At 44.4% G+C, this 24,296-nt stretch overlaps 1 protein-coding gene across 1 annotated transcript in view; it reads left to right on the forward strand.

The window, feature by feature from the left end:
- Window positions 1–1,812: 1,812 nt before the first annotated feature.
- The window catches only part of PDLIM2 (PDZ and LIM domain 2), a 46,460-nt gene continuing 23,976 nt past the window's right edge, over window positions 1,813–24,296 (forward strand). Inside the window, exons 1-3 of the mRNA XM_063311112.1 lie at window positions 1,813–1,958; window positions 12,747–12,884; window positions 17,787–17,938. Of these exons, the coding sequence (XP_063167182.1) occupies window positions 12,792–12,884; window positions 17,787–17,938 (245 nt within the window). The 5' untranslated portion in view covers window positions 1,813–1,958; window positions 12,747–12,791. The remainder of the gene's footprint in view (window positions 1,959–12,746; window positions 12,885–17,786; window positions 17,939–24,296) is intronic.

Here is a 24,296-nt window from a genome sequence, read left to right on the forward strand (position 1 = left end):
ATGTGCTGACTCCCAAAGATACATCTGTTTGGAAGATTCTTAAGATCAGGCAACCTAATTTCTCTTGGTTAATTTATGCAGTGTTAGAAGTCCTGTGAGTGAACATTAATGCTGTGTAAGCTTGATGAAAGATGAATTTGCAAGCCAACTACAGAATGAGTTTATGCATTTCATTTGGAAGCAAGTTCTACCAAGGGAAATGGGGTTTACTTTCAAATAAATGCATGAAGGAAAAGGGCTTGCATCAGGAATTGGCACCTGCCATACATGAGGGCCCTCTGCCAATTCATGGATGACCCTGCCTTCATTCACCCTTCTTAAGTTTGCTGACCATGTGCAACTTTCACAGCCATGAGTCCTCCAGATGTCTTGGACTGTAGTTCCTGTTATATCATGACCAAGTGTAGTAGCCCAATACATCTGGAGGATGTGAGGTTGGGAAAGATTGCTGTAGATCTTGCTTGTCAAAAACTATAACATTTAGGGTGAGGATGGAAATGCAAGGCCCCACCAGATAAACTCTCCTGTTCCCACCCTTAAAGATCCCTAACTCCCAAGGAGTAGGTTAAAAAATCTCGCCCACCTCACTCCTTCTGCTGGCCCTGCAGAAGGGAAATAGTACAAAGGTTGCCTAGCCCTGCTTTAAACAAAGGTTAGTTGCATACAACATGCTAAACTGTGGTCAGCTACTTTGTGGTGCAGCATGGTTAATTTATGGTTGAGCATATTATAAACCAGAAGTTCAATAAACCACAGAAGTCATAAAATTGTGGTTTACCTGAAAATGGGTTAGGAGGATGTGTCAACACAACTAAAGTCTTAACATTTATTTCAGTTGTCTGAACACTGAGTGGGCAGTATTTAGGATATACAGAAACCTACCAGAAGTTATAAATACAGTGCAATACGGCTTGACTTATACATCCTGGTTTTTGTAAACCTCAAATGGTTGCCATCTTGCGTTTGATGTCACAGCCATCCTAAGCCTTGGATAAAGAGCATGTGCTCAAAAGGCAAGATGACAGTGTCCGCGTCCACTCATTCTTGTGTTATGTGAGTACAGTCACTGCGTTGCCTGGGAATTGGGGAAGCTGTAACTTCAGCACTTGGGGAAAGTCTGGGTTAGTTGGAATAGAGTTGAATCCCGGGGCCAAATTGCCATTCCATCATGACCTCTAGGACCCACTCCATCCAAGGGTTTCAGCCTTTCTCTCTCTCTCAGCTTGCGGCTGCTGGGATAATTAAGAACCTTGCCCGCACTAGAAACTCTTTGGGGGCTTGTATTGTGCTGCAGTAAAGTGGTGTCCTTAGAGCAGCGTTTCTCAACCTTGGCAACTTTAAAGATGTACGGACTTCAACCCCCAAAGCTGGCTGGGGAATTCTGGGAGTTGAAGTCATCTTCAAGTCGCCAAGGTTGAGAAACACGACCTTAGAGAGTGTGTTGGCTTCGCGCTCCGAGCCATCAACTGGACCAATTGTCCGGGCGCACCTAACACGCCGCAACTTGGGCTGGGCTCGCAAGTTAGAGCCCCCCCCGCCCCTGCTGTGCCACCCTAGCAGCCGGGGAGACCCCAGCAGGTGCGGGGAGTGGGGGAGGCGGTTTACCCACCCGGCTGCTTCCCTTCCCTCGGCGGGGCCGCGGTTTTGGAAGTAAGCCCCGGCTGCAGAGCCTGCCGGGACGCGGTTGAGCCTGGAGGAGGCGCTCGGGCACCGCCTCGCTTTCCCCGGACGGGCCCTATAAGAACCCAAGGAGGGAACCGCCGGCCCCTGAGGTGGAGGAGGAGGGTTAAGATTAAGCCTAGGAGGGAGGCGATGTTTGTGACTGCTCGGCGGGAGGTAGCCGCGCAAAGCGGAGAAGTCACTGCTCCCATCCCCGGCGCTGCTAGTGGCATCTCCGCGCCGCGCCGCCCTCGAGCAACTTCGGAGTAGCCCAGAGGCAGCCCCGGGATTTCGGCGGAGTAAGTGCCTCGCTCGCTCGCTTTGTGGGGGTTTGTCTGTCTGTGTCTCGGCTAGGCTAGGCGTCCAGAGCGGGTTTTACTTCGTCGGGACTGCCCGGGAAGGCTCGTGACTCCAGCTGGACTCGCTTCTATTCCACGCGTTTGGGATCGCATTTCCAAGTTTTAGAGAGAGGGGAACTTTCCTCCCCTCGCGTCCCGACCCCGCTTGTTTCTGCTGCCGGCGTTTTTCCCCGCTCGTGGCGTTCAGTAGGAAAAAGTAACGGCGAGGTGCGGTTCAGGTCCTCTCCTCTGCCTTTCCAAACTCTCGAAATTCAGTCTCTGCGTTCCCGCCTCCTTCCCGTCTGGGGGTAGCTCTGGGTCGTCGGAACCCAGGCTGCTCCGCAGAGATAGGAACAGACCTCAGCGTTGAAGAAAACGCAGCTTTCCGTCTTGGCCCCCGTAGCTCTTGGATGGAGCAAGCGGTATTTTTGCGCCTGTTTTGCTGCTTCTGATTGCTGTTTTTAATGGCCTGGTTTTGGGGCTGCTCCTGGATCCGTCTTGTTTCTTGACAGTTTCTAGGCTTATATCTACACTCACATTTTAATAGTGATTTCTTTATTCCTTTTTTTAAAGAGAGCTTTTGTTTTCAACCCTTTAGGGAGCTGCTGCTGCAAGTCTGTCTGTAAATGATTGTAGACAAACAATGTTTTGCTTAGAATTTATGCCAATTTATTTATCGTACTGATTTAGGAAAGAAGATGGAGAGGTTTGCCTGGAGTTGGTAGTTATTCTTTTCTCCATTTTGGGCTCCTTTCTGATTCACGGTTTATATGCCAGCAGTGAACACCCCTGTGGAGTGATTTTTGTGGGCCCCTTAAGGTGGTAGAGTTTTCCATGCAATGCAGGTTGCTTATGCCACAAATTCTCTTGCAAGACTCCCTGTGTTTCTTCAGCAAGAAGCTAGACCACAAGAACTTTTTGCCCATTTGGGGGCAAAAGTTGACTCCAGGTATCTAAAGAAGATAGCTGAGTCTGTGTCCTCTCACTTGGGACTTTTCAGCATGCCTGGGTCCCAGCTTCACAATATAACAAAGAATTGCCTGTTTTGGAGCATGTGTAGAGTGCACCCACAGGCACAACACCCCCTGCCCTGTGCCTAACGATGTACCGAGAACCTGCCTCACCAAACAAAAACCTACTTTGGAGATAACTACAGGTTCCTGAGGAAGAGAGCAGGCTATTAAGGAATGCTCCCAAGTCCGGTTATCTTTAATTCCCAGTCTGGGCCACAGACTTGGCCAGCACACACAGATCTTTATGCGGTGGGGTAATGAAGGAGCCTGGGGCTTGGCAGGATGGGCGTAATGGCAGCGGAGGGCAAATGTGGCTGGGAGGGAGGGCACTGGGGGTGCTTCCGGCTCCCTTCAAGGGTGGGGAGGCCTGTTCAGGAGGCTGGCGATTCTGCATGCGCCTCGGTTCACACACACCCAGGGAGTGCTTCTGGCAGTCTTGGAACTTGCCAGCCTTTTCCAGTCAGGAGACAATGTGGCAGGTTGGCTTGCATGCCGTAGAGGTCAGGGCTGGTTAAAGATAAGGGTGTAAACATTTCTTGCCGGTCAGGTAAAAATCAGCAGAGAATTCTCTGTTCAGCCAGGCTCGTGTCTCCAAGAAGCTCCTGCTGTGGACACAAAGTAATTTTTTCTTGTTCTTTTGCTGTTTGTCGTCAGTGTGGGCTATCTGGAGGTTCTGCTTAGCTAGGAGGGGAACCTGCCTTGCAAAATAATGTTAAACCTTTCTTGTTGCAATGATTGGCTTGCAGTGGCTTCATCTGATTCAGGATAGCCCTCCTCCTTTGTGACCTTTGTGGTCCCAGGTGCACCAGCGAAGGTCAGTTATCGAAGTGGGAAGTATGTGCTATGGCAGGGATTGTGTAGCTTTGGGGGGATTGAGGACTACAGGTAGTCCTTGTTTAGCAACTGCTTCATTTAGCAACTGTTTGCAGTTGCAACTGTGATGAAAAAGTCACTTTGACCAATCCTCATATTTACGACCTTTGCAGGTCTGTAAAGCAAATGAAAGTTGAAGTAAGATGACTGCTTTGCTTAATGACTGAGTTACTGGCCCCAACTGTGGTTGCTAAATGAGGACTACCTGTATAGCAAAAGTAGTGGGATGGACCAGTACAAATACAAGTTTTGGTTTGACTTCATTTACATTTCATTAAAATTAAATATAGTTAAATGGTTATTCTCCAAAGAGGAGAATATTTAATCCCCCCTCCCCTTTCCATGGGATCATATATTTTGGCAGTTCTGCTCTTGCATCAGTTGTATATGGCTGAAGGTTTGGTACTTCTGACAGAAAGGGTCTATAGGATATGGTCAAAAAAGTCAAGATAGTGGCCATGACGGTGGTGGAGTTCCAATCATCTGTTGCAGCTGCCATTTTGACTTTTTTGACCATACCCTGCAGGCACTGCATGCCTCCTGCAGTGTAAATCTAAGACAGGCTTAACTTTTTAGAAAAACCAAGGCAAGCCCATCCTAGCTAAAATAATGCATTGAGGGCTGCCCTCCACCACCAAAATGTTGCCTATATTGCTCTAATCAAACAATGAGAGTTCAAGGCCTTGCAAAATTCCTTGTCCCGCCTTGCATGCCCTTAAAGCAGTGTGAATTATGCAGAGTAAGCAGATGAATGAAAAATGTCTTAAATTCTCATGACATTTAACCCCTTTCAGAATTCCTCTCTCTGAATTATTATACAGTTCAGAGCATATCCAAGGCCTTTCCACACACCTGCAGGAAACATGCCCCGTCCTCCTTGCTGTGTTTAGTGCATCTTTATCTGTGCTTTGGAGAAAGCTGTACTGCAGAGGATGGGGAGAAATCTAGCTCTGGAGCAGCTGCCAAGATCTGTGCAGATGCAGGGAGACGTTTGATCCCGGGGAAGCGCAAAGTCTTAATCTTGCCGCGGTTGGCATAAAACCAAGGTTTGTGGCTGGGCTGCTGTAAATCCAGTCTTCCTCCTGCCCTACCAGACCAGGAGTAAACTTTTCTTACAGCATCCGTTGCAAGTTGGTTTTCCATTGGCGAGATGATTGCCCCGGAGTGACTGCTTCCTTCCAGGCAAGGTTAATTGGGCAGCACTGAGAGTGTTGGAGAAGTGGGAATCCTCCTATTTGAGATATGGTTGGGACTAGCACCCGGTGGACCCTATCAGTCAGTTGGGGGACTGTGCCGATTCTGCCAGAGAGAAAAGGATTCCATGAAGCAAAGAGGGGGCCTTGTTCCAGGACACTTGGTTCCACCGGAAGGCGCTATTTGGATAAGCCTAACATATCTATAGTTATATTCAGTTTTGTAGAGAGGAAACAGGTGGAATAAAATCAGTTTTGCCACCAGTGTTTTCCCCAGTATTTAACTTTCCTCTCAGCTCTGCTTAATCCCCATGGTGCAGTTCACTATGCTGGTTTAACTCGGCGCAATGTGTGAATTTAGCTTACAGTGGCTTACCATGATTAAGCAAACTATAGTTCATGTGTGATGTGCGTCAAGCCACATCTTTTAGCTATGGTATGCTTCAGTTCACCCGCCAATTCGGTGTAGTGGTTAAGACACCAGGCTAGAAACCGGGAGACCTTGAGTTCTAGTCCTGTCTTAGGCACGAAGCCAGCTGGGTGACCTTGGGCCAGTCCCTCCCTCTCAGCCCTAGGAAGGAGGCGATGGCAAGCCACTTCTGAAATCTTGCCAAGCAAACTGCAGGGACTTGTGCATGTAGCCTCTAAGCGTCAAGATTGACTCGAAGGCACCCCTGCCTGCCAAAAACATTCAGCTTTGATTATTTCAGTCAGTAAAAAAGGCCAAGCAAATGTAAAATTGCAATGCAACATATACATTTCCCATCAAGTTAGAAAGTTGCAGTGGTCATTCTTAGCCTTCCTGGTTGGGGTAAAGAGAGTGCAACACATAGTTAGGACATCAAATGGGGAAGTACACATGTAGAGCTAACATGTTCTGTGTCGATTCTGATCAAAATAAATCATCACAGGCACACATCGTCCTTTCCGACATTAGCTGCAGTCACACGTGCTACACCAGTATTTCCTTGAATAAGATGTGTCAGCTAAGCCATCATTGTCTGGATCATACAAAACATAAAGCCATAAACTGTGGCACCCAAACCAGAATGGCTGGGGATTTGTAAAACTGAAGCAAAGACTGGGTCAGAACATGGTAAGCTAAAAAATACACATTAGGGCTTTGCATGTGAATCCAGTTAAAACTTGTCAGAACCTTCTACGGTAACCTTTCTTTCCAGAATAGGCCCCCCCCCCACATCTTTAATATATCTTGATTTCCGTCCTGGATTATAAGATGATCCTGCCTGGTTTTAGCGGCAGGTTATTGCTGGATATAGCTTCATATCTACTTTCCAGGTGTGAAACTATTGCATTGTCCAAGAGAGGAGTGTTAGAGGGAGAGATCTTTGGAGATGTCTGTCTTCTTCTGAGGATGCTTTAAGTATTCCAAATGCTTGAAATATTTCCGTAGGGTTTAAGTCACCTTGACTTTTATAGGTAGGCTATTTTGTACCAAGTTCAGACATGCCCGTGTCTACATCAACCGGCAATCTGCATATTCATTGCCTCAGCTCTTGCAGGACAATACGTTTTGATGAGGTTAGTCACATACTTAGCTTCTGGTCATCAAGTGCAGAAGAACTGTGGCTAATAGACGTGTCACGTATTTTGGAAAGGGTCCATGGTGATTTTTTAAACCATGCTTAGGAATTCAGTTTTTCGACCCACCTTCTGCATGGGAGTTAGGAAGCCGAATACAGACTTGGCCATCGTTTCTTCCTCCGGTCATGCACTGGGTTGTTGGCTGCCTTTAAATAGCCTGTGCGCATACCCCGTCTCTTGGACTGGGACACTTGGAAGTGGTTGAAATGCTCACCTTCCAAAAAGTGTTTTAGAGAATGGTCACTGACTCCTTGATGCTGGCAACAGGGAGGTTGAGACGCAGGCGCTGGCCGGTCAGCGCTGTCTGCCGTAACATCTTTCCTCTTGAACTATACCCTTGCAAAAGGAGGGCTGTGGAGTCGACACCCTGCTCCATGCCAGAATGCAAATCGAAGCACGAGAGATGCGTAGGTGATTAGTTATTGTTTTCTCTCCAGACTCCATGCTGAGAGCATTTGGACTGAGCTCAGTGAGGTATCTTCTGCATCTGCCCCTTGTACTACAGATGTTTGTTGTCCTTCTATCTCCCTGCACCCAAATGATGATGCACGCAAGCACTATACACTCAGAGACTGTAAATGCCCAAATGGAAGCAACCAGTTCTCGGTGTCCTTGCCAGGGTTTTTCTGATGAATCTACTTGACTTTAGTGCTACTCATAAACCTGCTCATAGCAGCCCTGGACACTTCTAAATGAATGAGCTATTGTAGATGTGGGTGTACCAGTTCAAGCATATCTTTTGCTGTGAGAATAAAGTGGAATAAACTCAGTGTAAGGTCTTCAACTGCAGAAAGAGCTGTTTAGGACAACAGAGCCTAGAACACAGATGTACTCCGGGCTGCTACTAATGTCCATCGTTTGCTCTCCTATTTTTGTCCCCTCAGTCCCACCAGGTTTGGGGGAGATATTCCTCTCTCCCTCCTCCCCTCCCTATTAGAGACAGAGGCTATTTGTGTTCTTGGCTGGGCTGGGGGATAGCTTCCTGCTGGCAGAAAACATGTAACTGCAGGAAATTCTTCCCTTGAAGGCTGCCTTTGTGTCAGGTCATTTTCTGGTTGGCTGTCATGGAAGAGATCCTGCAGCTGGAAATAGTTTTGGGGGAGTTGCTCTGTTAATCTTTTGTCACAAAACAAAACCAAGCCACTTGCAGCACCTTGAAGACCAACCCCTTCTTGGAAACTTCGTAGTCCACTTCATCAGATTCAGGAACTCACTCCAAGCTAAGAGGACGCTGGGCATCTTCTCATTTGGCTTTCAAAATTTCCATCTAGTCAATGTACATATGAGTAGGAGGGAGCACCTGCAGGTGATTTCTGGTGTCAAAACATTAGAACTAACTGGAAAATAAATGCCAAGAGGAGAAGAGCCAATCCCCACTTTGCTTCCATGACACTAGGATTCAACTCCAGGGTATGGAGGCTGTGTTGGTGGTTGACTTCAAGGCTTTTGCTAGTGAGATTTTACCTTCTTTCCACCCCCTTGCATGAAATGGATAGGTGGCAGCTTGCTCTGGAAGATGTCAGCCCAGCCTTCTCTCCTGGGACCTCAGAAAACCTTTCACACCTAGCTATGAAATGAGTGTAGGAATCAATCGTGGCTGTGGACTTCCTGTGCTTTTGTCTGCCTTTACTATCCCCCACCCCCCCACCCACAATATCTTCCTGATGAGCAGGAAGCCATAGGATATGGCCTAGGGCACCAAATGTCTGGTGCTGACATGTCTCTAGAGGCCTTGCTTCCCCTCCCTGAATGAGTAACTCCTCTGTCTTTCAGTGAGCCCCTTCTTTGCTGTTATAACTAAAGGAACATCTTGGTTTTCTCTTTAACCATTCTTGCTCTTTGCTGATGTTCTGGGTTCTCTGACATGCCAGGTCTTCTGGGATGAAGTTTTTTGCCATGACATTCTTGCTGAATCCCTTTCTACAGGAGAGGACACCCCCTTGATTCAAGCTGGGGGTTAGGGGAGGCTGTTCTTGGATATTGTTTTCCACCCCTAACATTTAGCTTATGTTAAAAAGATAAGTTTCAGCCTATTCTGGGGGTTCCCTCTGCCCGACTGTTGGGATACTGGGAGTCCCAGGGAATATTATCAAGGTACAAAGTGGGTGGGGCCAAGATTTTCTTAGGGTGTTTTGGTGGGGGCTTCTTTGCTTTTCAAAAATATATGAAGCCTATTTTAGGCTTTAGCTATTTTTTTTTAGGGTTTCTCATCTCAAAATGGCATCGGTACACAGTCCTCATTGGTTGCTGTCGATGGCCACCTGTTGCTCACCTACAAATATTTTGCAGTGTGGTCAGGACTGCTAGCCATTAAAATTTCCCCAAATGTTTCCAACATGACATTGGAACAGGGACCACCATTTAAATTTCTTCCAGTGATGCACTGAGAGGAATGCAAGTAGTGGATAAACTCAGTTGACCAGAGCTGATTTCGGTCTGCAGAAGACATGGTCAAACGAGATGGTCCTTGTGTATGTATGAGCTGCACCAGAAATGACTGATCAGGAGCCGAGTTTGACTTCATAGACATTTAGGCTGAGTTCATACCTCATGCTAAGCCAAAGCCAAACACAGAGAGTGAATCTGGCCATTGTGCCTTATAAAATGTGACTTATGACTTAGCTGTTCAGGCATATTTAACAAATCATAGTTATTTCAAATATAACAGTGTAGGGGTAGATAACCCATAGATCCCAAGCCCCCATAAAACTATTTGTGTGACTTCTGGAATTTTTCAAAATCATGTCATTGAAGTTCAATGACAAAACTGCCAATTATTTTTTGTTTCTTTTCTTTTGTTTCCGTAGTTGCGTTAAATGTTTGGTAGGCTTAGTACATGTGTTTGAGCAGTCCCTGAAGACATCCCCTCCTGGCACAAAGTTTAAAAACCAGGTTTAAAATCTCAGTCTATCCTCTCCAGGGCCCTAACTGGATCTTAGAGACCCCAAAAAGTGCCTGCTTCTGATTGAGCACAATATATGAACCCTTGGGCTGCCTTATGACCGATTCACATAAACATGCTTGTTGCTTGATTGCTTCATGGACTGGTATGTGTGAACTTCAACTGCAAATTTGGAAAACAAAAACAAAAAACCTTTGTATAATAGCATTGGAGGAACCACTGTTATGACTTCAGATGCAAAGTATTTTGGAGAGATGATTCCATGTCTAATTGCTGAAGGTTGTGCAGAAAAATCACTTGATGTACCTCCAAAAGATGTGTCTTGCATTTCCCAAGGCTTTTACCAAGCAGTTGATGTAGCAATCACTTTTGCTTGATGAGGTGGGTGGGGATGTGTCTGTTTATGCAGCCATTGTGCGTGTGATTGTGTGATTGGAACACTACTTACTTCCAGTTGAGCAATTAAGATTGCTATTATTGGAATGAGGAGGTGTCCCTATAGCTTTCCTTTGTCTGCTTTCCTATCTCGTTCATCTTCCTAAAAATCTCAAGCCCCTGTTGTTTTCCACCTTATAGCTCAGAATCAAGGAGATAGTTCTGCCCAAGGCAGAGCTCAAGTAATAAACCACCATCATTCCAGCAGGTTTTGTATCGCTGAAAGGACAGCCATGGTGGTTGCTAGTTTTAGCTCCTCCTGTGAAATAACTAAGTATTGTATTTATAGCTAAATATTATATAGAGGAAAAAACAGGACAGGAACACCTACCACATTTGCTAAACTTTATTATATTTCAGAAGAATTGTTCACTGAGAGGTAGAAGTTCTTTAATTCATCCAAAAATGTAATTCCATGGTGAACCATCACAGCATGGTGCTGCTTATTTCTGTTGCCAGTGAAGCCTTCGTTTGGTGCATTGAAAAAAAAATGGTCTAAGATTTTGTCACTCATTTGTTTAGAGAAGTTTTCTGTACCTCTAAGCAAACTTGCTTTAAGACTGCAATGTACATTGCTGTTATGGTTGATACTATCCTACAAGGCTTTTTAGGTTGAGACATTGACAGGGCTCACACATCACGCTCAGCTGCCACAGTATTTGTTTAGCTTTGGTGTATACCATGTAGTGTGAACCCAGCCACTGTGGCTTTGTAAATCAGGGTAATAGTTAAACATTATGTATGAACTAGACCTGTCTGGCTTGTTGAGATCATGGTCAAAACAGACTCTGGCTTAGCACAGTGGGCGAACTCAGTGGCTGTGTCTACATGACTTGCTATCCCTGATGAACTTCACCATGGTTTAGTCAATCCACTTTTCTGGGTTTGCATGACACATTGAACTATAAACAACCCCATGGGCTGAGTCAGACTAAAATGTGGTTGGCTACTATGGTTCAGAATGTGATGTCAAGGCAGCTAGCCAGTGGCTTATTCAGTAAGCCTGATGGAAACAAACTCCGGCTTCGCACAATCTGTAAAATAAGGAGAGCTTTCTCTAAAGCTATTATGTATCTCAGCCTTCCCCAACCTTGTATTCTCTGAGCGCTGGAAGAAAAGCTTCCAGAGCTCTCAGAAGTTCTACATTCCAGAATTCTAGGAGCCCAATATATCCAGATGATCCCAGGCTGGGGAAACCTGAGGTAGGTCCGTGGCTGGATAAGGCTTCAGAGTTCCCAAACGAGATATTCTGGGCCTCCAGCTTCTGCAAAGCAAGGGCGGGTCTTGCCCTACCTTTCCAAAATAGCTGGCTTCCAACCTCCAATTTTGCCTTCTTGCCCCTGTATGTCAGGGACCGGTGAGATATGGTGCAAACTGGATGGACCACATCTCAAGGGCTTGAGCCTGAAGGTGTTCTATCTGATTAGGACTGCAGAGAGCTTGCGACTTTTTTTGCACTGAGCTCGTTTCCTTGTCAGGTGATTGTGGCTAGCCAAAAGGAACTTGCAGCCTCCATTGATTGGTAGACGTGAATCTGTGACAGGAAGGCAAGTGTTTGTCACACCATGTGGCTCAACGGGACCCATCTAATTTTCTAGTTCCCTTTCTAGAGACACTCTCTGCAGGCTATGTAAGATGTAGTTGGGCTTCACAACTTGCTGAATAGGCACTTGGAGTACCTGCTGTTCCTATTTGGGGAGGGGGTTATAGAGGTAAGTCTGGGATTTGGGGTGTCTCAGACCATCCGTAGAATGTGACTGAATGAGATTTAGGGGTTCTGTCCTTGCGAGGGAATGGGGAATTTCTTGATTGCTAAGCGGGCAGAGACTGGACTTGAGCAATATGTCAAGTGCTGGCGAATGATTTCAAAAAAGCTATCGTAACATTCTCAGAAAAGAAATAAATAGCCAAAAGATGTCTTTTTTCTTTCCTTTTTGGGGGTGGGGGAGAACTCTTCTTGAATTGTTAGAAAACTTCACCACCACTAGAAAATGCTCTGTGAAATCCTCTCCACATCCCACAATTCTATCACTTGCAAAGGACGGAGAATTTGGGGTGCATTTTTAAAAACATTAAAAACTAATTTTATGATAATCGAAGGACAGAAAGGGCTTTGCCTGTAACTTTTCCAATTCTCTGGGTCCACTGCTTCCTTCTTTTGTCAGAACCAGCATTTTGTTCATTACTAGTTATGCTGAAGTATCTCAGAAGAGATGATTTGGTGACAAAATGGAGGTTTTACAAGTGGAATGGAGATTTTGGAGGGCATTTTTCCAATATTTGATAGAGCTAGCTGACAGGAAGGATTGGTTTGAACTTCCTTTTGTTTTGGCCAGTTTGTTCATCCTACTTGCAAACTAGGTCCAGTTCTGGTGTATGCTTGTGGCTAAATTTATTCACTTTGGGGGCACTTTGTTCTCATGAGAAGTAAAATGGTGAATTGGGAGCTCCCTGTATTAATTTGTAACTTCTGTCATCAAAAACACTTACTTCTGCTCAAGGCTCTTGCCGTCTTCTGATTTTGGAGAAAGTGTGTTGTGTGGAGCCTATGGTTTTCAAGCTCCAATACACCACATCGTACATGGGGCGGGGGGGATCCTGCTTTGGCATAAATGCTTGCTGACCTTCTCTGTGCAGCTTTCACGATTAACCACTCTTTTTATTGCTTGTTCTTCATTGAAATATTCTCCTACTTCAAGGAGTTGTCACCCTTTCTTTCTTCCTTCAGGCCTATAAGCTGCCCTAGTCACCTTTCCACTCTAGTGGAATTGCCATGTCGGTGAGCGTGAATCTTACCGGCCCAGCTCCCTGGGGGTTCCGGATTACAGGAGGAAGGGACTTCAGAAAACCCATCATAGTATCTAAGGTAAGCAAAGCGTCCCTATGGTTAGTGTCATATGGTCTAGATATGTAATTCTGTGACACGAGTGGAATTCAAATCTTTGTTAGAAGTCTAATGAAGTTGCATCTTTTCCTACTGGCCATTCATATTACAGGTAGTCCTCACTTAACCAATTTTCCAGTCCCTATGGTGGTTGTTAAGTGGTGCAGTCATTAAGTGAGTCCAGACCCAATTTAAGGACCATTTTTATGACGGCCCTTAAGTGAATCACGGGTCATCAAGGCGAATCACCAGAGTCATTAAGCGAATCCAGCTTCCCTGATGGATGTTTTTTGCCAGAAACTGGTAAAAAAGGTTGCAAATCACGATCATGTGACCATAGGATGCTGCAACTGGTCGTAAATGTGAGCTGGCTGCCCAGTGCCTGAATTGTAATCGTGTGTCTGCAAGGGTGGTGCAACAGATTGCTACAGTTATAAGTGTGAGTACAGGTTGTAAAACACTTTTTCTGAGGCCGTCGTAACTTCAGACCATCATTAAATGATCGCTGGTTAAGCAAGGACTAACTGTATGTGGAAAATTCTAGCCTTTGGACTCTTTGAGGAATATCCTGTATGAGGAAATTCTGGCTGCATAATGTGGTTACTTAAGTAGTCTGTTTTCTGGGTTCACAGAATACATTGACTCAGCCTTAAACCTGATGCACTTTTGCCTGAAAATTCATATCTTCAGTACCCAATTTCCCTGCTCTCCCCACTCCCTTTGTATGACTCTTGTGAAAGGAAGTAAGAAGCTTTCCTCCCAGCCATAGCCTGTGAGCTCCCTTAGTTTCCTGCCAGAATAATTCCTCTCTGGCCCTTGTTTCTCCTAGGGCTTTGGGCAACCTCCTCCAACTGATGGCCTTCCAGATGTATATTAACTACAGGTCCATGAATTTCCTGCCAGAAAACTCTGAGCATTGCAATCCTGGCACATCTAGAGGATGCTCAGGTTGAGAAGTTACAGCTGTTCCATCTTTCCCTGTATATTTTAGCAAAGGCTGAGACTTGGTCTTCTCCACCATTATGGATGACCCCGCTTTTTGCACCTTGTACTATTAAGGATAGAATGCTACCTAGGATGGATGATTAATCTGGCCCAGCAGTGAAATGAAACAGGTGTGGCATATGTGTTTCTGCATTGGCATAGCACCCTAAGCCAAGGTTTCTTCAAACAGGACTTGCCCAGTAAGCCACAATTGGCCGGGTTCGCACATCATGCTAAGCCATGGAATCATAGTTTGCAAACCACAATGACTGGGTTCAGAAGTCACAATAAGCTAGAGGCCATGGTTTCTAATTATAATGGCTGGGCCTACACAACATACTAAGCCCAAACTAAATACGTTGCATGATGGCTTATCATGATATGTGACCAAACATGTGTTTGTGTTATTTAAGCAAAAAATGGCACAATTGGTGAGTGCAAATGTTTTGGTGCCTTTGCCCACGGACCTCAGATTTGGTTGGAATTGAAGCTGGAAGCTACAATGGGCCTTAATCCAAGACAGCGCTGCACATTCTCTCCGACCAGCAACATTCTTTTGCTAGGAGCTTGAATGGAATTTCCTATGGAGAGGTGAATGAGAAGAACTTGACCAGCTCGGCAGTTCCTGCACTGAATGTCTGGAATTGTGCAGGACATCCTGGAATGCTGAGCATTTCTTGCTGTCTCTAGGGATTCCAAATTTGGTTGGGGCAAAGACTGTCAACGAGGTCTCTTTGGATGGGCGTTGAGCCAAGCATGTCCTTTCAGTCTAATGGAGAGAACAGATCACCATTTTTTTTTTTTAAAAAAGTCCTCTTCCTGGGAATGGACTCAAAGTGTGCATGCACACAAGAGGGGTTTTGTAGATTTCTTTCCAAGTCTTGTCTTTGAGGTTGATCAAGGGAGTTTCCCCTGCTTGGTTGAAAGGGCCAGGAAGTAGATGTGCTGCCTGGTTGGTCTACAAGGACTGAAGAACTGGGTGCAAGCCCAGGGCCCCATGCCCTAAAGTGCCCTCACATTTAACATCCTGCACCTTTTTATTATTTGCAAAACTCTCCTGTCACTGGTTGGTTGGTTCTTTCTTTCTTTCTGCTCCTATTCTTCCCCAAGAAAGGAGAAAGATGCCTCGTAGGAAATACTGGTGTGTTTATTTGAGAACACACCAGTATTTGCTACGAGGCATCTTTTCCCTTTCCAGGGGTGTGCTTGGAGTTCTGAACCCCCTTATCACTGGCAGTGCTGCTCTTTCTGCTCACGTACCTTGACCTGCTGGGTGGAGCATGGGGAAAATAGAGAATCTTCTATAGCATTCCTATGGAAATATAAAAACAGAGTTAAGAAAATACTAATGCTAGGAACTAATGGCAAAGATGCTGAAGCAAAGTTGGGGTCCAGGTCAGTGTCTGGTTGGGGAACCCTCTTCCTGCTGCTTTGAGTTGCCAGCACTTCAAGGTAGACCAGACTGGGAAACAAAAGTCATGCATGCTAATACTACTTTTATTATAAGGTTTAGTAACAGAATCTTGCAAGTCTGAATATGCCTCCCCACTTCCTCCCTTTATCTTCATGAGAAGCATGTCTGAGATGCTTTCTCGGGTTACCGTTCTGGCCCAGGCTCGGATTTCTTTCATCTGGCCATTTTCTTGGTTGCAGCTCTTCCGTTCCTCAAGATAATTCCTTCTGCCCATTCCTTGAGTTTATAAATTAAACAAAGAGAGTATCAATAAGTTTCCAGAATGGCTGGCTGTAGTCTCTTCATCTTTCTATTAGGATGAAGGACCATAAGGACTTCTTCCCATGCCTGGGGTGATTTCAGAGATTGCGTTTTTCCTGCCACATCCCTTGTGGTGCCTTAGATTACAGTGTGTTAGGAGGATGAAACTCAGCATTTAAACCAACGGTTTTGCGTAAGTTTTAGTCTTCTTTTGCTTACACAATTGTGTGTCTAGAAACTGGTAAAGTGAGGGGAGACCTCAGCTTTTTCTCTTTTAAACCTTTGATACTTCCATCTCACTGTTGTCTCCAAAGTTCTTTCGCCTGTGGAGATCCGTCAGAGGCTGAAGTGAGTGAGGTCTGACTCACTCCAGGCTACTTGACCTGGCGAATGAAACTTCCCTTTTCTGGCTTGCCGGCTGATCTCTGGCTCCATATTAAGGAACAGAGCAGCTTTGTGTGAAGTCCAAACTAGCCTCCTCTGGATGTGCTACAACTCGGAGAATTTTAAGCCAGAGGCCATGCACATATGGGCACCACATTATCTCTTCTGGATATGAATACATGGCATGCTAGTTTCTGCTTACATCACTGGGGGAATGTACGGGGGGAAAAGGAGACCTACGTGGAAAAAATGCACATTACCAGGAGGAAAAAGTAGTCCTCACAGTCCAAAAGCAGCTCTTGTTTTACTTTTGAAAATTTAATTCTACAATTTTCTGGAGGGGGTCACTCAGGAATAATTAGTATTTTTAATTAAACATAGCATTGCAAATCCATTAATATGTTCAGGCCCAAAGACTCTTGTAGGAATTAATTTAGCCCATACAGGTAGTCCTTGACTTATGATCCCAATTGGAACTCGAATCTCCTATCTCCATCATAACTCGTTGCGGTCGTAAGTGGACTGGACCCAATTTTATGACCATTTTTACAGTGGTTGGTAAGCGAATCCAGTTTCCCCAGTGGGTGAGTTTTGCTGGAAAATGGCAAAAACATTGCAAAGCGCAATCACGGGACGCTACAACCGGTTGTAAATGTGAGCCGGTTGCCAAGTGCCCAGAATATGACCATGTGATCACAGGTGGGTGGTGCACTGTTTTGCAACACTCGGAAGTGCTTTACAGGCTGTAAAGCACCCATTCTGAGGCTGTCATTACTTCGGACTGCCGTTAAACAAACGGTCATAAGTCAAGGACTATCTGTATTATTAATTAATCTAGAGAAATACTTACAGTAGTGCAGATCCTTGTTTGGATGCTGGAGAGAGGCAGATTTAGTGAAAAAGGGCATGGATTTTCTATTTCCATTGGCTATAGGAACATATGATATCTCCCATATATTCTAGGGTTCTGCTTTGGTACAGTTAAGGAAACAGGAATGTTTTTTCCAGCAAACTCTTTCCTTCTTTCCTTTTCTTTCCTTTCCTTTCCTTTCTTTTTTAATAAATTTTATTAAAAGTTTTAAGGAGAACATAAAAACTAACACAAAGAGGGAGAAAAAAAAATGTAGTGAGAAAGAATGAAAAGAAATAGAAGCTTCCAATTTTCTCTGCAGCAAATGTGAGTATGATCACGTGATTATCTCACTCTGATTACAAAAAAAAACCCTCATTTTTTTCTATTACCATTTTTTTTCCTAATCAAAACAAGTGCATTTTTTTTTCCATTTCGTGCAAAAGTCTATAAAGGGTTTCCAGTCAACCATAAATGTAGTTAATTGTCTTTTCTCTGATCAAGGAGGTAAATTTAGCAATCTCGGCAAGTTCCATCATCTTCACCAGCCATTCCTCCATTGTGGGTAGCGTCAAACCTTTCCACTTTTGAGCATATAATAGTCTCGCTGCAGTTGTCATATTTGAAAGCAAAGTCCATGATTCTTTTCTAGTTGTCTATCCATTAGTCCCAAAAGAAAAGTCTCTAGTTTCCGTTGTACTTTAAAACCTTCTAAATTAATGTATGTATGAGTATCCTTTTTGTTGTTGTTGTTGGCTCTTTTACACATCTACCAAACATGATAAAATGTCCCTTCATCTGGTTCACATTTCCAGCAAAGATTCAAAGCACCTTTATACAGTCTAGACAATGTCTCTGGTGACAAATACCAACGGTACATCATTTTATTTAAGAAGTTTATAAAAATTTGTTCAATTTTAGGTATGTTTTCTTTTCTTTATGCTACCCACAGGTGATAGAGCATGGCAAAGCAGCCCTAGGTGATCTTCGACCTGGAGATGTCATAATCTCTATCAATGGGGAGAGTACTTCTGAGATGCTCAATGTGGAGGCACAGAACAAGATAAAGTACAGCTCTGGGCAGTTGCAGCTGCAGGTGGATAGGTGAGTTTACCAGAAGTGAAGGCTGAATTACCTACATAGCTAAGTGCTCCGTTACTCTCTTTCCCACAGGGAACTTTAGTAGCAGCCCAACCTCAGCGGCATCATTTGTGCAATACATTACAATGTGATTGATAAGCCATCTCCAATGGAAAGCAAAGTTGGCCTGCTGATCTCCCTGGCATTCCCATGGCTGCAGTTGAAATCCAAGGAATGGGAGGCAGGCCTCAGCAGGCTTCAGAACCTCACTGAAGTTTCCTGGGCTTGGAAACTAAGCAGTCAGGCTTGATTTGTGCTTGGATGGGAGACACCAAGGAATCTCAGAGGTGTAGGCTAGATTGCGAAATCGAGAGAACGTCCTGGAAGACGGCCAACACGAACCATTTTGGTACTGTTGCTGAGAAGCCTAGATGGACGTGTCCATATTGTCATCAGGGGGCAACTCAACTCAAGGGTGCCTCTGCCTTTATCTTCTCTTAGGATATGGGACATGGTGGAGAGTCAGTCTCCCCAGTGGCTGAACAGAGGTCAGGAGGCCTGCACGTCTCTTTTGATGCAGGTAGACACAAGGGAAAAGAAATCATATTTTTTTTAATGATGACAGTAAAGCTGAAGTTTGGGGCTGCTTGTGGTGTACTGCCATCATATTTCAAGTGGAGCTGTGTGTAACGGGAACAGGGCAAAGAGACGCTGCCTAGGGAATGGTCAGGTAAGAGAGGGCATAGCTTCCAGCTGTATAAGGGGTGGAGCAAGAGGCTCAGGAGGGACCTCCCTAACTTATCAGGCTGTAAAGAAAACGGCAGGAGATTCAGACTTTCAGACTTGCAAGATTGATGTCAGCCTTATCAGGTAGGCCAGACAGGAAACATGACCAGACGAGCTAATTCTACTTTATTGTAAGGCTACATTAACAGAATCTTGCAAGTACGGAAGTGCAGTTACAGACGTGAATGCTGGAAGTACCTCCTAAAGCCAACAAAACTTTTTTCCTGTGCTTGGTAGGGCAGTAGTTAAGGTGTTGGACAGAGGCTGGAGAAACCTCTTTAGGTCTTCACTTGATCATAGAATTGGGGGTGGGGAGTGGGGCGGGCTGGTGAAATAATTGTGAGAATAAAATGAGGGGAAATGTCCTGTCTTGAGCTCATAAGGGGAAAGATGGGATGTAAGTGTATTAAATAACAAATACTCCTTGGAAGTAAAAGTAATAGCGAGAGTCAGAAGTTCTGGAGGTGAATGAGCCAGTAGTGTGGTGCATCCCCAGTTGACTTCACAAGGCTTTTCAGCGTTTGTCCCTGGCAGAAAGGATGAATCCTGTTTCTCTGGGAAGATGTAGCAATTGTTCTCGCCTGACTTCGTGGGGAATAAGTCTGTGTATGCTTTCATTGTTAGCTCTGGTTCTTAATTCTGTCACTATATTTTCCCTGACTGTAGGTAGATGGCTCTGAAAGCCATTTTTTACCTACCCTAGTATCTTCTAATCCCATCAAAAGGATATTGTCAAGGTCTCATCGATGGTGGCTCAGAAAAGTGCCATGCGTGTTCTGACATCCAAAGTGGGGGAATCTTACAGGACACAAGGAGGAATTCATTTTGGCAAAAGCTGTGCTCAGGAAGTGTGCTAGCCTCTGTTTACAGTAAGCTTGCTCAAGGTGCGAAAGCTTAAGAGAAGTACCAAAGTATGAAGCTAGATAATATGGGATAACATGTAGATCTCTAGGTAATTTGCAGACTAGCTTGGAATAGTGACAACACAAAGCCTTCTAATTGCTGAAATGATGAAAGTTTAGAGGGAAACCAGGAAAGGATTTTAATTGCAACAGTGACTTCCGTTGTGGTACTAAGAATAGATTCCTGTACTGACTATTCATTAATCCTAACTGAATTCTCCTCCCCACGAACCCCCACCACTGTCTTCCACATGGTGGACCTTGAGGTTGTAATCAAAGACAAAATCAGGCACTCAGATCAGAGGTTTGCCTGCTCTTGGAATTCAGAATGATAGACTGACTATGCCAAGCCTATGGAAAGATGGCAACAATCCGAAGCAGAAATTGTGACTGTGTAACAGCATGTATGTGAGTGCACAGCTTTTACTTAGTAGGAAGTGTCTGCAGCCTTGGGATATTTTTTTCCAGCTCTTTACTCAGATTTTCTTTCCAAATTGAGTAAGAGTCATCGGCAATCCCATTCTCAGTTCAGGCCATTTGGAGACCCTAAGCTGGCAGCCAGGCCCTTGATCTTTGCATAATTTTTTATTTTTTATTATTTTTTTATTTTTCAAATTTCTGTTACCGCCCATCTCCCCCCAAAAGGGGGACTCTGGGTGGTTTACAATAAAATCAAGAATTAAGACCACAAAAATATAAATTACGATATAACAAACCAATAAATAAGAATAAAAGATACAAAATCCAAGGGGCAAGGATCTTAAAGATTATTTAGCATCTTAAAACGCATCAGTGTTCTTAAATATTTGTATTAAAACTTAGTTTTGCTGTTTTGCACCAGTCATGAGCTACTTCCACACTGATCAGCGGGGTACCCTTCACCCCACCTTCTCGGTGAAGTTCCTGGCTATTGACGCTCTCTGTGGGTCAAGGCTGAAAGAACCAGAAGTTTTGGAACAGTGGATTCAGTCCATGCAGAGAGAAAGGGCTCGCGATTTTCATAGGGGAGCGTAGGATGGTGATTTGCACACTTGGATCGGAAGAGAGAGAAGATCCCGGGACTTGTGGGTTCTGAGGGTGGAAGCGGGAGTTAGAGTTCTTTGCAAGACCTCTTTGGTTTCTCTTCCAGTGTGTTCAGAATCTGCTTTCTTGGCTATGAGAGCCTGTTGGTGGTGTGGAAAGCAGAGAGCAGCTAAGCCGGGGTGGGTTAGCTGGGAAGAGAAGCAGCTTTGGCAGTTCTTCTGCCCAAGTCGAACTAGTGCCAGTGCTTGAGGCTCTTGTTTATTCTTGTTGCTGCTGGGGAGGGGGGGAACTGTTGTTTGGTTTAGCCTACGGATGGGCAAGGTCCTGTACGAGTTCGGCAAAACCACTTCGTTTCCTTGCTCAGAGTCTGTCCTGCCCAAACATGTGTTCACACATTTTGTGCCAAGGAAGTCCAAATACTACCGCTGGAATCATTCTACGCCCTTATATATATACTGTGGGTTGTGCTGTATTTATTTCAATATGGGTAGATTTTTTTCAGAATAATGTAACGCTGAGCTTTGCTGAGTGGTTCATATCTGATGATTTTTACTAAGAGAAAAGCGCGGGCAAAGAGAAGAAGAAAATCCTTGTCAAACCATGATTGCCTTCCTAATTTCAGTTGTCCTTTGTCCCTTGTGGGAATCTATGTGCGTTTTTCATACCCAAAAAGCGATCTGTGTGGAGAGTGGCCTTTTCCCACAAAAGAATAGGATGGCATTCTAAAAGCTTAGCTTGTTTCCACATGTGCACCCTTGAAATAGTGTTGAGGGTGGGCTCAGAGTTATAACAAATGAGGAGCCTGGTTTTTTCCTTCCAACTCACCTCCCTTTGCCCCCAGTTAAGAAGGAATGGCTAATTCTTGGCTTATGCAACTTCTTTCTCCTCTTCTAAGGATGGGTGAGAACCTCTTTCTCCCGGACAGGGTGTGTTTCTTCTGGGAAGCTGTTGGGCAAGGCCTTCTATGCCATGGAGCCACAGGCCAAATCAACACCCAAACCTCAGCTTGCCAATGCTCTGGTTGCTGACACTGAATGTCCTTCTTCAAAGTCTTAATGGTGGCAATTGATATTTGTTTTGGAGAAATGGCTAAAAAGCCAAGGTTTCCTCTCTTTTTAAAAGGGCCTTTTTAGGAGAGGCAGGCCAGAAGAACTTCTGATTGACAAAGCACTAGATGTACCATCAGCTGGGACTGCTGCTGGAGTTCTCTGGGCCTCTTGTGTAAGCTGCATTGGATCTGCAATCCCATATGAGTCTAAATGTGATTGGAAGGCTACCATGTTGTGAAGTAGCTCATTAGGCATTGGACATGAGAGAAGATTGGTAGTGTCATGTTGGGTGGAGAAGAAAGTAGCAGTGTGACTGTCTTCAGTGACAGGCAAGACCTGGACTTTGCTGGTTTGAGAGAAATGGACTCATGCCCTTATTAGCAGGTCACTCTCCAGAGTGTGCCATTCTACTGGCATGATTCAGAAACTCTCTTTCCACACCCTCAACTGGCTGATGGTAGAGCCTGGCCAGATGCCTCAAATGATCTAGATAATACCAGAGGAGGGAATCCTAGGGAAATCCCTAACTGAAGTTTCTCTCCTGTTGTCATTATTAGAGCTGAGATGTACAGCTTTGCACCTGCTGTGTGAGCCTTGGCAGGATCTTGCTGCATGCTTTCCTTGCATGCTCTGGCTTGCATGTTCAGTATGCAGAGGTATCTGTGTCTGTGAGGATGGTGGAGAATCTGGGTGGGTTAGGGCAGTCTGTCCACAACTGCCTAGCCAACCAAGGTCCTGCTTTGTTCACTGCTGTGCCTTTCCTTCATGTCTTTTCTTTGTGTCATCTTCTGTTGTGTGGTAGATGCAAGACAATGTTGGAAAGCCCTAATGACATCTTGGCACCACCGCAAAAATGACAAACTGAACTTGAGCAGTTCAAGAAGCAACATTCCTCTCATTCCAGGACTTTCAGCTCATCCTCTGCTCTTCTTCTCCCCTCCTTTGAACATGCTGATTCTCTCCTGCTCCCAGCCCACATTTGTCCTGGGGCACTTGGAGCTTTGTGAGTTAGCTCAATGTTTTTAGCTGTCTTGTTGGCTGACTTTTTCTGCAGTTCGGCAGATTTTTTCTGGTGCAGAATTCTCCCTACCAAATCCTGGTTGGAATTTATTGTGTACATTTTTAGCACTTTATTCTAGTTAGCAAGCATACTTCCTTCCTCCCATTAAGCACTGAGGATTTTCCTTCTTAATGGCTAGACAATTGTTAGAGATTGCAGCAAAAAGACCTTTGCTTCCCAACAGGACAGCCTTCCTCAACCTGAGAGACCTCCAAATGTGTGACTTCAAGAATTTTAAGTAGTGGCTATTCACACATCTGGAGGACACCAGGTGAGAAAGCTGTGTTAACACAGCTCTTGCATGTGTCACTCTTGAACAAGCTAGTATATGCCACATCTTGGTCTGGTTGAAAACTATAAGATGAGAGTATTTCTGGGTACTTTTAAAAGCAAAATAATGTTTTTGCATGCTTTGCCATTCTAAAAATGCATGTATGGATATCTAGCACATCCATATAGGAATGTGCTAGATATCTAGCACATCCCAATACAAAGTTTAAGCTGGGGATCACCAGTCTTCTGCTCTATTATTCTTGACTGGTTTTCCAACTTCTTCAGATAATAGGCTCATTTGAAATGTTTTTAAAAAACACAAACAGCCTTAGGTTCTTCCTTTTACTAAGAAGTCACCACCAGCTCTTAGGATTTTTAATCCGGCACCATTCCCAGTCATGCAGTGTTTTATGCTACTTCTCTACGTTTGTTCTTGTCTCCCAGTCCTCCTACAAGATCAGTTGATCTATCTATCTAATCCACAGATGTACCCCAACATTATTAGCTTAGTTATAGCTGGTCTAGAATGGGTGTATGGAGATTTGGTCTAGATGAAGCTGATTTCCATATTGGCCATAGGCCATAACAGGATTGTAGAACCAGTAGTAAACAATTTTAACTTGTGTTTTACAAGAGATTATGGTGAGAGATAGATTAAGTAAAGAGCTGTCATTTACAGTACTTGTGTGTGCACTATGGGTAAAAAGGAAGTTGTACAATCTAATTCTTTGTCATGGCTGGATCTCCTCTGGTAACAGGGTGGAGTGCACATTTTTTAAAATGTACATTGGTATTTAATAACTTCAGTCCTGCTTTTGACACCTTTTACCATATTTTTCTTCTTTTGGCTCCTGGCATTCATGTTCTTATGGTATGTCACTTTGAAATGTAAGATAAAAATGTAAGCTTGTATCTAGCAATCAGCTTTTAAGTTATCTGGATGACTTTGGGTTGGTAGGATGGGTGGTACTCATGGGGGTGTAGAAATCTTCCCAAATTAAGAATTACAATATAGAAAACTAGACAAATTCTGGATTTAGCAGTAGGCTCTCCTCCCACCCAAGACAGAAGACAGCAATAAAGACAAGATACTTCTAAGGTGGGTGGGGTGGGGGGAGATTTCTTGATTTTTTTTTCAGTTCCTTAAAGAAATGAAACATTTGCAAGTATATCATCTCTCTGATGGGGTAATTTTAAAATAAATTGGCCTTTATTGTAATCTCAAACTATGTTGCAGGTGTGTCATAAATCATTCTCTGCTACATTTTTGAATGTAGGGAATTTGGGTG

Source organism: Candoia aspera, chromosome 9 (assembly GCF_035149785.1).
Source record: "Candoia aspera isolate rCanAsp1 chromosome 9, rCanAsp1.hap2, whole genome shotgun sequence".
Lineage (NCBI taxonomy): Eukaryota > Metazoa > Chordata > Lepidosauria > Squamata > Boidae > Candoia > Candoia aspera.